The sequence below is a fragment of the Nycticebus coucang genome, chromosome 19 (assembly GCF_027406575.1).
Source record: "Nycticebus coucang isolate mNycCou1 chromosome 19, mNycCou1.pri, whole genome shotgun sequence".
NCBI lineage: Eukaryota > Metazoa > Chordata > Mammalia > Primates > Lorisidae > Nycticebus > Nycticebus coucang.
The window spans coordinates 2,142,420-2,156,114 of NC_069798.1; the positions used below are offsets into that span (position 1 = coordinate 2,142,420).

At 35.3% G+C, this 13,695-nt stretch overlaps 1 protein-coding gene across 3 annotated transcripts in view; it reads left to right on the forward strand.

Annotated features, from left to right (window-relative positions):
• PIEZO2 (piezo type mechanosensitive ion channel component 2) overlaps nt 1-13,695 on the forward strand; it is a 459,894-nt gene that overhangs the window by 125,632 nt on the left and 320,567 nt on the right. For all 3 annotated transcript variants that reach the window (XM_053571827.1, XM_053571828.1, XM_053571829.1), the window contains exon 3: nt 6,024-6,149. In XM_053571827.1, the coding sequence (XP_053427802.1) occupies nt 6,024-6,149 (126 nt within the window). The remainder of the gene's footprint in view (nt 1-6,023; nt 6,150-13,695) is intronic.

Below are 13,695 nucleotides of genomic sequence, written 5' to 3' on the forward strand. Positions count from 1 at the left end.
TAACAGCTTGACTGCCTGGTATAATTCGAAGTCCCAGCACACTCTTCCCAACTAACAGGTGTCTATATTTAAACTAATTTTCAATTTTATGTGTCAAACTTGCCTTACATTTTTCCACCTGGAGAATAAAAATGTGGGAAATTTTAAAAATATAAATGCTTTAGATATTTTTTCTAAATGGAAGGAGTTTTGCTTAGTACATGGACTACACAGTACTGTGGTCCCTCAGCATCTGTGGGCAATTGCTTCTAGGAGTCCCTAAGGATATTAAAATCCACAATGCTCAAGTCCTAGATATAAATTGGTTTAGTGTTTGCATATAAACTATTCACATCTCCCTCTATACTTTAAATCATCTCTACATTACTTATAATACATGATACTATAGAAAAAAGTTATTATACTATATAATTTAGGAAGTAATAACAAGAAAGAAATGTGTACATGTTCAGTACAGATGAAATCCTTTTTATTTTTTTTTTTAAATGCTTTTGATCCATGGTTCGTTGACTCTACTGGACGTGCCCACAGATACAGATGGCCAACTGCACTTCTACTAGAGCTTTCTAATTAAACTGTAATAATAAAAGTATCATCTTGGGCCTCAGCACCTGTAGCTCGGCAGCTAGGGCACTGGCCACATACACCAGAGCTGGTGGGTTCAAATCCGGCCTAGGCCTGCCAAACAACAATGACAACTCCAACCAAAAAATAGCCGGGCATTGTAATGGGCGCCTGTAGTCCCAGCTACTTGAGAGGCTGAGGCAAGAGAATTGCTTAAGCCCAAGAGCTTGAGGATTCTGTGAGTTGTGACACCACGGCACTCTACCAAGGGTGACATAGTGAGACTCTGTCTCAAAAAAAAAAAAAAATATATATATATATATGTATATATGTGTATATATCATCTTGGGTCAAGCTAAAGGAGAGTCTGAAACAGAACTCTGCATCTCTGTTTTTATGCAGAATTTGCATTCTAAACATTACCTTACCTATAAACAGTGAATTCACTGTTAGTGAATTTTCCTAACAGTGAATTTTTTTGCTATTTAATTTCCACCAGAAAGAAAATTACCACAGGCTTGGAGTTGTCCTTTAAAAACTTCTGGAATTCTGGCAGGGATTGGTTCTTAAGTAGAAAATTTCAAAATTAGCATATAAAAATTGCCACGATCCTAAGAACCATGAATCTGTGATATTTGCTTGTCACATTTAAATCACTTAAGAAAAAGAGAATTGGAAATGTTAGCTAAGGCTATAGGCACTGAATTGCTTTCAGAAGTAAAATAAATGAAGAATTAGTTTTATATCTGTGTTTAAATCTCATTCCTGACTGTAATCTACAAATTGACTATACTCGGTTTTTTTAAGCTCTGTGTGAGGGACTATATTTCAAAGAAACAAAACGCATGAATAAAACACAAGGTAAAATGTATTGAAAACCTCTGATCCTCTCTTTGTTATCGGTTAACACTGAATTTCTTCTGCTTTGGCATTTTTAATAATAGAGGAAAAATATACAGATGTGCAATTTGGTGCTGGGTCATTTCAGCCATAGATTGCTCATTTTGCAAATCTGCTACCTTGGGTTACTTTTGGAAATTATCTTGAAGTTATCATGTACATTTGTATCCTTTTTATTACATACCCTATTTAGTGATATGAGTATTTATTAGGTTGCATTTCTTTGGAAAATTTAAGATTTTAAATATACTCATATTTCTTATATAAATGAGAGTACCTTCTTAAACACATTGGCAACATGATATCCTCAATTATTTGAGTACATGTAAAATATTATCAAACCAAAACAACAGTTCATTTCTAGAAATGCTGTGAATTAATTGGAGCGAGGCTGTAATTAGGGGTGGGATGTGCATGTGTGTACGAAAAGAAACATCTTTTTGTCTATTTCTGCTGCTCTGCTTCATTTCTGAAGTTCCAGGTTTTCTTTTGGTGTCATTTCCTTTCAGGAAAAGAACTTTTTAGCATTTCTCTGTGAGCAGGTGATAGTTTTCTTTCCTTGGAGAATGTCTTCTTCTTGCCTTCATTCCTGAAAGAAGTTTTCACAGGATACAGAATTTAGGGTTCCTAATTCTTTTCTTTCAATAGTTTCCTCCCTGTATGTAATATGACATTTTTTTTTAACCTCATGACTCTTTATTGTAAGTTTTTAAGAGTTAGTTATTAAATATCTGAGGATATTTCTTTGAGTACATCCCATTTATGGTTTGCTGCGATTGTCAAATACATGAATTCTTCATCAAATTTCTGGAATTATTTTTACATACTGTATTATCTAATTTTTTTTCTGTGCCATTCTCTTCTCTCCTTTAATAACTCTAATAATATAAATGATAGGCTTTCTGATACTGTCCTTTAGGGCTCAGAGTTCTTTTAATTTTTCAATCTTTTGCTCTGTGTTTTTTACTTTGGATAATTTCAGTTAATCTGTTCATGCTTACTGAGTCATTCCTTTGCCATCTCCACTCTGCTTTTGAGCACATCAGATAATGTTTAATTTCAGTACAATATTGTATTTTTTCTGTTCTAAAATTTTTATTTTTTTATAGTTTCTATGTGTCTGCTCACAACTTTGATCATTCCACTTATTTCAACATTGCTTACTTTTACATTATAGAGCATGATTATAATGGATGCTTTAAAATAATTTTCTAATAATTCCAGTATCTCCACAGTTTCATTGTTGGCACCAGTTGATTATCTTTTCCTTTGGGAATTGGTCAGATTTTCTTGGTTCTTTGTATATCCTGCAAGACTGGGAAAACTAGGCACTCACATTACTCTTGTTTTCCCCAGTGGGAGAAATTGAAGGTCAACCCAGGCCTCTTGGCACCAAGCTATGCCTCCTTTGGAGAAGGGTGACATGGATAAAGTGAATGGTTTTTCTCACCCTCTTCAGTATGTTCACTTTTGTATTTTCTTTGTTCTATGGTGGTGCTAGAAACTTGAACAGCCTCTGGGGCTTCCACATTGGTGTTTCTGTGGAGAAATGAGAGCTGGAACCTCCTATCCTTCTACCTTGCTGCTGTTGCTCTTTTCCTCTTAATTTGTAGAGTTGACTTTGACTTTTATTAAGTTAGTATAAATACATTGGTATGTTTCTGAGCAATATATGGTATTCCATTGGATTTTTTGTCTTCTCCATAGGAATCTTAAATTTTTGTTTGTTTTAACTTACGGGTTTATAGCATAACAATGTCTAGTAGGACAGGACAACTTCACCTATTTTTGACCCTATTTCTAAAGATTTCAAAATTGACATGGAAATTCATTGAGTTTTATACTTTGAATTACATTTAATACATTTTAAAGTAAATTTGTTGACCTCTCCAAAGCATTCTTATGTATCTCTGTATGTATATACATAGACAGGGGTAAAGATCTTGCTCTTTTACCTGCTACCATGGTGTTATCATAGTTCACTGCAACCTCAAAGTCCTGGGCTCAAGTGATCCTTCTATATCACCCTCTTGAGTAGATGGGACTACAGGCATGAGCTGCCATGCTCAGCAATTTTTTCTGCTTTTTGTAGAGACAGGGATTCTGTATGTTCTCAGGCTGGTCTCAAAATGATGGCCTCAAGTGAATCTCTCATCTCCACCTCCCTAAGTGCTTATAGGATTATAAGGCGTGAACCACCACAGCTGGAATTTTATGTATTTTGAAATATGTTTATTGAATGTGTAAAAGTTTTTATTGGCATTTTATTTGAAATTGTATTGATTTTTTTTTTTTTTATTAATTCATAGCTGTGTACATTAATGCAATCTTGGGGCATCATGCACTGGTTTTATGCACAATTTGAAATATTTTCACCAAACTGGTTAACATAGCCTTCCTCGTATTTTCTTAGTTATTGCGTTATGACATTTATATTCTACATTTAGTAAGTTTCACATGTATCCTTGCAAGATGCATTGTAGGTGTGGTCCCACCAATTGCCCTCCCTCCCCTCACCCTCCTCCCTCCACTCCCTGAAATTGTATTGAATTTTTAATAAATTTGAGAGAAATTGACATTTTTATCATATAAAGTCATTTCATATGGAATGCAATAGATATATCTTCATTTATTTATATCTCCTATTTGCTTTTTTACTTTTTATAATTTTGTCCATAAAAATCTTATACACTTTTTTATATTTTAATTCTTAAATACTCTTATCAGTTGAGTTTCAACTGCAGTACCAGTACCCATGGGATATATATGTTTCTCTGTATATGACTTATTTCAAAGAATTATTTACTCACACAATGGATTACGTGAGCTGACTGAGGAATTTCACAGGAAGGGAAGATTATGGGCAACCAAAATTCATGGCATAATGGCACAGGCTAGAATTCTCTACAGGTAATAGAGTTTCTTTTGTGTTATACACACACACACACACACACACACAGCCCCTCAGCCTGGTTTTCAGGCCTTCTAACTTCAGGCCTTCCCAGATTATGGAGGATAGTCTACCTTCATTAATGTCGGTTAATTATGGACTTTAATAACATCTGTGAACTCATAGCAACACCCACATCAGTGTTGATTCAAAAACTGAGGCTTATCTCCTATCCTGTAGAATACTGACACATTGACAACACCATTACAATTCAGTTTTGATTGCTAATAAAGTTGTCTCTTGTTTTCTATTTGATTATTGCTGCTGTAGAAGAGATAAATTGATGTTTCTGAATCATTTCTTAAATTCTTATATTTGTTCTAGTAGTTGGTCTATGGATTCAGTTTGACATCCAGTATTGATGATGATATCATCTGAAAGTAATTCCTTTTGATCATATTACCTGCAAACAATTCTAGTTATTAAGACTTTTTATTCTTTTTCTCATCTCATGGAATTGGCCTGTACATCCAGGGATATGTTATTATGTCTTTTGATTATTCTCTTGACAGTGGAAGGGCTATGTCTAAAATTTCAACATGAGCAGGATGTTTCTTTTAGTGATGTTATAAATTCTTTAAGAATGTTTCCTTTTATTCCTAGTATTCTTAGTGTTTTAGAAATTATAAATAGGTTTTGACCTTTATGAAATGTTACCTCTGTATGTGTTAAGAAGATCAGGATATCAGCCCCCTAATGTATAAATTACACTTATCGATTTGTTAATGTTAACCACATTTGTTTTTCTGCAACAAGCATTATATTTTTACTATGCTATTTGAGTTGTTTCTCCTTTTCTTAAATTTGTGCAATGTTCACAAGTCAAATGGGCTTATAATTTTTTTCCAGGCTTATTTTATTTTGAAATTAAAGTTACTCAAAATTCATAAAATGTTTTAGGCAGGTCTCCTTCTTTTCTACTTTCCAAAGCTATTTTTATTAGATAGGGGTTGGTTATCTGTTTCTTCAAAGTTGTCATCATTTCCTTATAAAATTTTTTGGGCAAGGGCTTTTTTTTGTGGTTCCATAGCAGCATGTCATGTCTAAATAGGAAAGCATATTTCTTTTACAGAGAATTTTTAATGAATGTAAAGCCAATTATATAGTATTACAAAGGGAATAAGGTAGCTCCCTTAAGGTAGTATAATTATTATATTGCATATACTTTTGAGTCAGTCTACAAGATAGGTTATATGGAAACATGTTCTATGAGGAACTGTACAAAAGATAGAAGGAATGTGTTTGATCTTAAGTTCTTGGGATGGGTATTGTGGCTCACACCTGTAATCCTGGCCCTCTAAGAGGCTGAGATGGGTGGATCACTGAAGCTCACGAGTCTGAGACAAGCCTGAGCAAGAGAGACCCTGTCTGTACTAAAAATTAAAAAATTAACCGGGCATTGTGATGGGTGCCTGTAGTCCCAGCTACTTGGGAGGCTGAGTCAAGAGAATCACTTAAGCCCAGGAATTTAAGGTTGCTGTGAGCTGTGATGCCATGACACTCTTAGGGGCAACAGAGTGAGACTCTATCTATAATCATCATCATCATCATCATCATAGTAATAAATTTTAAGTTGTCTTATAAAATCTCTATGCTTTGCATCCCCTAGGACATACGGGACGGTTACTGAAGTCTCTGTGCTTCACCAGCCTTTCCTTCCTGTTGCTGCACATCATTTTTCACATCACATTGGCCAGCCTTGAAGCTCAACACCGTATTACACCTGGGTACAACTGTGAGTATTGTGGTGTTTTATTTTTCATATTATGTATGTGCATAATAAAGCTATGTGTCAATACACCCATGGAATAGTTTGGTCATTCAGAAATCTGGTATAGTAAAAGGACATATGAAAAAGCCTTGTCATGGAAAATTGGGTCATGAGATTAAGTTTTTTCATGAATCTTCAACATGTATTAGATATCAGGTTTCTATATGTCTTGTAAGTCATTATCATTGAGCTTAACCTAAAAATCAAAATTTACACACGGTTTTTGCAGCCTACAGTATAGCTAGTAAAAAAGACATGTATAATTCCTGACATGACGAATGAGTGCAAAAATTGGATAACTTTATATTATTATGTGATAATGGCATCAGTCCTATTGTAAAGCACAATATAATATTTCTGATGCTTTTTTGGGAAAAATGTAATGATACTGTTTCTTTTTCCAAATGAGAAGTTTTTTATTGGTATTCATAGGGAAATAATGTCTTATGTCTGTTGTATTTTGAAGTTATTATCTGAAACATCCAGTTAGGGGGTGTGATAGTCACTTAAAAAAAAAAAAAAGCCTTTCAAGTAGATGGAATGCAATCCATACATTTTAAGTTAAGGTTTCTTTAGAAACCCTGGGATATTTGAAATAGACTATAGTAACAGCTTTAACTTGTCAGTTTTTCTTTGAAGAGCCCATTTGTGGGTTTGAAATTTCCTGAGTTTTCATAAGGGCAAGCACACATAACACGAAGTAAACCTACCCTTTCCTGTGAAATAAAAAGGAAACCAAAATTCTTCATAGATGAAAGAGTATTAACTTAAATATAGTGAGGGATTTTTTAGGAAAATTTATATTTGTAAATTATCCATTATCCCTCACTGCATAATTTTTAGATACAGTTAGATGTATCTAAAATGTATTTAGATGAGCTGAAGTTAGTGTTTATTTTGGCCACTTCATTGAGTTAAGAGGTTCTTTTAAAATAATGCCTATTAAAAGATAGGGCATTTTTTTTATTCAAGAGCTATTATTTAAGGTATGGTTGTTACCATAAAATTCACCCATTTTAAAGTATACAATTCCGTGGTTTTTAGTGTATGTGAAAGGTTTTGCGACCATCACCACAGTCTAATGCCAAAACTGTCATCATCTGCAAAAGAAGCTTAGCTCTATGAATAGTTATTTCCCGTTCCCTTCCCAACCAACCCTAGGCAACCACTAATCTACTTTATTAGATTTGACTATTCTGGACACTTAATATAAATAAAATTATACAATTAGTGGCCTTTGTGACTGCTTTTTTTAGCATAATTTCAAGGTTCTTTCATATTATAGCATGTATCAATATTTTATTCATTTTTGTGCCTAAATAATATTCATTTGTTAAGATATAGTTTTAATGTTTAATAAAAACCAACCTTATAACATTATTAAAATGTTAATAAAGCATAATGTTTAAATAAAAGATATTTTGATTATGTTATAGTAATAAAGAACATTTATTGTATTTCACTGGGTTCAAACCTTTGTGGACATAGTAGAAAAGTTAGCAATATTTTATAGTGCTTCTTTATCCGAAATCCTTTGGATAACTCTTAATGAGGCCCTCCTAGGACTATAAGGAAGACTTTTATAACTATAGGTGTTGTCTAAATAAAAAAAATATTTTTTAAAATGAGTTATTCATATTAGAAGTATTTAATTATAGATACATTATAACTTACTAGATTGTTAGTATTTTTTTTATTATTATTGGGGATTCATTGAGGGTACAAAGAACCAGGTTACAGTGATTGCATTTGTTAGGTAAAGTACCTTTTATAATTGTGTCCACCCCCAAAAGGTGTGTCACGCACCATGACCCCCCCTTCCCTCTTTCTGCTCTCCCCGTCCCCCACCCCCCACTGTGTACTAGGTCATTAATTGTCCTCATGTCAGAATTGAGTACATAGGATTCTTGCTTGTCCATTCTTGTGATGCTTTACTAAGAATAATGTGTTCCACTTCCATCCTTTTAATGGCTGAATAGTATTCCATGGTGTACATATACCACAGCTTGTTGATGTTTGAGTTTATAAATGTACAAGTTTCTCAATTCTGAAAATATTCATTCACCTGATTTACATAGCAAGTCCATGTCTCTCTACCAAAAAAAAAATATTAAGGAAGACTTGCCAGGTATGGTGATGTGTTGTAGTCCCAGCTACTTGTGAGGCTGAGGACAAGGATCAGTTGAGCTCAGGAGTTGGAAGTTGCAGTGAGTACAGAAGTGCCACTGTATTCTGTCTGGGTGACAGAGTGAGTCTCAAAAAAAAAAACAAAAACGTTTTCATTTGTGCTCAAATGTCCTTAACTATTATTCTTCACTGCAATATAACTTTAACATGTCAGAATCCAATATAATGTCTTCCTTGTCCTTTTTTTTTTAATGTCCCTGTATGAAAGCACTATTCCACGAAGACCAATTTAATGGAAGGCATAATAGTAGACTTTATTTCTACAAAGTTAAATTCCAATTTGAAGTTTATTTCTACAAAAAAAGTTAAAGTTCCAATTTGAAGTTCCTATATTTTTGACGAAGTAACCACTAGAGGGGTATGTTAAAGATTGAGTTAAAAAATAAATTTGAGTTTTTTACTTCTAACCACAGGCACCTTAAAAAGGTGAGTTTATAGAAATCATAAATTTCTTCTGAAAAACTAGTGATGCATGTAATAGCATTGGCTCATCAGGTGTTTAAAATTTTTTTGGTTCAGTTTTATGTGTAGCATTTAAAATTAGTACATTCTTGAAAAAGGATAAAAGAGAACAAACAATCTTCAGAGCTTTGCAAACTAGTTTAGTCCAAGATTGACACAGACCAGGTTTTCAGCCTAGAACATTTTTTAATGATCAAGTTATATATAAACTCCTGAAAATACTGTGGGTGGGTAATGGAAACACTGACTTTTAATTGAGACTTGACGTCACTTCACTAATGTTATTGTTTCTCAATCATTTGGAGTTATGATTACACTATCGGAGTTGTGAACACAAACTCAGTTATTTTGATATCTCAAATTTTAAATTTAGCCCTTTTTTTGGCACCTGCATCTAGAAAGTGGCAAACTTTCAAGGAGAAAGACAAAAATTGTGTTATACATTTGAATGTTTTCTCTATGTTTAAGACACTGGTTAAAATGAAAACCTGGACAAGTTACCCAGTCATATCCAAGTGATATTCAAATTCAAGACCACCAAGTGCTCATGTATATCTATTTCATTTTGTTTTCCTAACTTCTTCTTTCCTCCATTTAAAATTTATACCTTCTCCGTTATAGCAAAAGGTACCCACATCTCTTAGGAGTCTAAGACATATGTTTTGCAGGACAACAGTAGCATTTATAAATATTGAGTCATTGAAAGTTCTTATTACCCCAGAGTCCTATTAACATTAACTGGCAGCATTAACGATTTTTTTCAAACCACTCTATTTAGTTTTTCACTAGTTGGCAGGTTTGTTAAAGGTGCCATTGTGCAGAACTGAAACTTAATACCACCTCCTTCTCCTGTTTGTTCCTTCATTTCCAAAACGGCGTTCTTATAGGTGAGGGAAGAGTCCACCAGGCAGGGGAGACCTCTGTAAATTTTGATTGAACATGTGTTGTGCCGCTTATGAAAATGTTCGCATTACGTCAAAACTGTGCTACTTAAATAAATGAAGACCCATTTTCAATTATGTCAGTACAGATTACATAGGAGTAGTTTGTTTGCCTGTGTGTTAGGTGTGTGGCAATGTTCGTTAAATTTCAAGCACGTCTGGATTTGTCAGGCTGTGTTAAAGCATGCTCGTGATTGAAAGAAACTTTTGGGTTCAAAAACTATGTAAGGACATTTTCTGATGATAAAGACTACTTTTTTTTAATAGACCGTCTACGAACACTACGACCCCAGGGGCCATTATATTCCTTTTCCAACTAATTACTCCTTTTTCTCACTCCAATTGGCACCATCATTCTTTAAGTAGGGCATTCTGTGTACCCCTGTGCCTTGCTTTATCCTTCAGCTGTGCTCTACCCTCAGGAACTGTCCTGAGGAAGAGGTGAGTGGGAGCCGCCACCCCAGGCTGGATCCAGCTGGAGACAGCAGAACTATTTTAATTACGTGAACAGGCTGGTCTGCTGTCCAAACCTTGACTCAATGGGGCTGTGCCTTTTGTAGTCTCTTTTCTTCAAGGGGACAACATTTTCTTATATAAACGTAGTAGTGTCCAGTATTGTAACGATGAAGAAATAGGCTCTGAGAGGGGAGTGAGTTGCACAAGCCGTAGCATGTCTCCGCAGGAATCTGAGCGCAGCTCTGCCTTCCACTCTCTTCCCGTTTCTAGTTTAAGATTGTTTCCTCCAGGGTACTTCCTAGGAGTTTGGATAAGTCTAGTTTCTTTTTTTTTTTTTTTTTTTTTTTGGTTTTTGGCCGGGGCTGGGTTTGAACCCGCCACCTCCAGCATATAGGACTGGCGCCCTACCCCTTGAGCCACAGGTGCCGCCCAAGGATAAGTCTAGTTTCAAAAGACTTAAGAATGATTCCTTTCATGATTTCCTTTTGTTGGGGTTTTGTCCCCATAATTAATTGAATATTTTCTTTGCTTCATTCAAGTGCAGGATTCATGGTTAGATTCAATTTCCACTACAGGTCATCCCCCTCAGATGAGATGCTTGTCCCTCTTGTGAGTGGACAGGCACCTTGAATTCCATCTTTTCTCATTCCAAGAGCACATGAGACTTGGCCCAGAAGTTCTCAGCCCAAGAAGTTATGATAGGCCTTAATAGTGTTTTTTTTCCTGATGGACTTCTATCCTCAATACGTGTAAGGCTCCCAATACCGAGAGTCAGTGAATTAAGCATCTGCATTTGACAAGAAGACTGGGGGATAAATGTGCCCTGACATTTCATCACCCCATCCTGATGACTGAGGGGTGAACGCAGAGTGAGCCACTGTCACCTACACTCTGCTTTCAGGTGCCAATGCTGACTTGTCACCTGGCATGTATAGCTGTAAATTCATGTCACGCTTTGCTGATCATGTTAATGGGACATGCATTCCTAGATTTGCAGAGTCACCTAGTGGAACCATCCTCATACAAATAATTCCATAGGCTAAGGAAAAATAATTTTTCATATTTGAGACAGTATTGTGGAGAAAAGAGTTAATATGGATCAAATGGAAGATAAAATATGTAAGAGCAAACTCACACCCTGTTTTGCTTTAAGAGGGATTTCCTGTGGTCACTTTCTGCCTCTTGCTGTCTTGCGCAAGCTGATGAGTGAGGAGCATCGGAGAGAGTCTTGACTCTTCACATTGTTCTCTTCTTCTCCCCCTTCCTTGTTGTTTTCATTTGCTGACTCATTTAGGCACCATTTCTCTCTGAAGGCCAGTTTCCAGAAAGCAGGTACTGCTTTCTCAGCAAAACAATTTTTTAAAAACTAGCCTAAGTTGTAATTATCCTTCTAGCCACTGGTGCAGCGAAGTATTAGGATACCATAGTCTAATTTTCTTTTGAATAAGATTGTCTAAAAGTATGTGGATCATATATATATATATCTTCTAATCACACATCTATAGGAATAAGAAAAACGTGCTTTAATGCTTTTTCCTTCAACCTCTGGCAATTGAGGCAGATTTCTTTTTCTGACTCACGTAGACTCACAAAGAGTGGAGAGGCAAAACTGTTCCAGTGAAAGACACAGTTCTGATCAGTAGACTCTGAATGGAAGTCTTGCTGAAAGAGAACTCTCATTACCTGATGTCTGAAGAAGTCATTGTTCTTCAATGAATACAGTAGTTTTGTAGGAGGATGAACTGAGGGAAAATACCCATCAGGATAACAAACTCAGACCAATGCCATGTTGATATCTTGATTTATCTTTAGTAACCGTCATGTAGTGATGTCCAGATTATACATTTTCAAATAGAATATCTCATTTTATGGTGAAAAATATTTTTGTAAGAATTTTTACACTATTTAACATGAGTAAATTTAGGGTCTTAGGCAACTGTGGCCTAGTTATTCATCTTTATGGCTCAGTTTCTCCGATTGTAAAATGAAGATAATGGTGTGCATCTCATAAGTTGTTGTGAGGATTGAGTTGATACAGGCAATGCTCTTGAAACTGTGCCTAGCCCATGGTAAGTACTCAATTAGTATGAGCTAGTGGTGTCATTGCTGTTATTAGAAAAGTCACACACAACTACAAGGTAGTAGAAACAACTCAGAACCAAATTCTGTCTCTAAATTATGTACAGTCACCTAGATGAACCTTGGGAATTATGAAATTTAAATTTTACCAAATAATTTTCTATGGCAGTCCTTATCTCATTTTTTTTATTGTTGGGGATTTATTGAGGGTACAAAGAATCAGGTTACATTGATTGCATTTGTTAGATAAAGACCCTCCTATAATTGTGTCCTGCCCCCAAAAGGTGTGTCACACACCATGACCCCTTACCCCTCCCTCCTTCCCTCTCTCTGCTCTCCCCTTCCTCCACCCCCCACCATGTACTAGGTCATTAATTGTCCTCATATCAGAATTGAATACATAGGATTCTTGCTTGCCCATTCTTGTGTTGCTTTACTAAGAATAATGTCTTCCACTTCTATCCAGGTTAATACAAAAGATGTCAAGTCTCCATTTTTTAAAATGGCTGAATAGTATTCCATGGTGTACATATACTACATCTTGTTAATCCATTCCTGGGTTGCTGGGCATTTAGTCTGTTTCCACATTTTGGTGATTGTAAATTGAGCTGTGATAAACAGTCTAGTGCAAGTGTCCTTATGGTGAAAGGATTTTATTTCCTTCTGGGTAGATGCCCAGTAATGGGATTGCAGGATCAAGTGGAAGGTCTAGTTTGAGTTCTTTGAGGGTTCTCCAGACTGCCTTCCAAAAAGGTTGTATTAGTTTGCAGTCCCACCAGCAGTGTAAAAGTGTTCCCTCTTCTCCACATCCATGCCAGCATCTGCAGTTTTGGGATTTTGTGATGTGGGCCATTGTCACTGTGGTTAGGTGATATCTCAGGGTGGTTTTAATTTGCATTTCTCTAATGCAAGGGTACATGTTGGATCTATTAGTATAGAGTATAAAAGTCTTAACACAATAATTAAGTAAAAGAGATGAGGTATATATTAACCACTGTGATGTAAGCATTCCTAATTCTATATGAAATCAGCACATTGTACCCCATAAATGCAATAATGTATATATCTATGTGTTTATGATTTAATAAAAGAAAAGAATTAGGGACAATGAGCATTTTTTCTTATGTTTATTAGCCATTTATCTGTCTTCTTTAGAGAAGGTTCTATTTATCTCTCTTGCTCAGTGATCTAAGGGATTGTTGGCTCTTTTTATGTTGATTAATTTGAATTCTCTATAGATTTTAGTTATCAAGGTTTTGTCCAATTCATAATGTGAAATATCCTTTCCCATGTGTAGGTTGTCTTTTTGCTTTGGTTGTTGTCTCCTTAGCCATACAGGAGCTTTTCAGCTTAATTATGTCCTGTTTTTTTAATTTTTGTTGTTG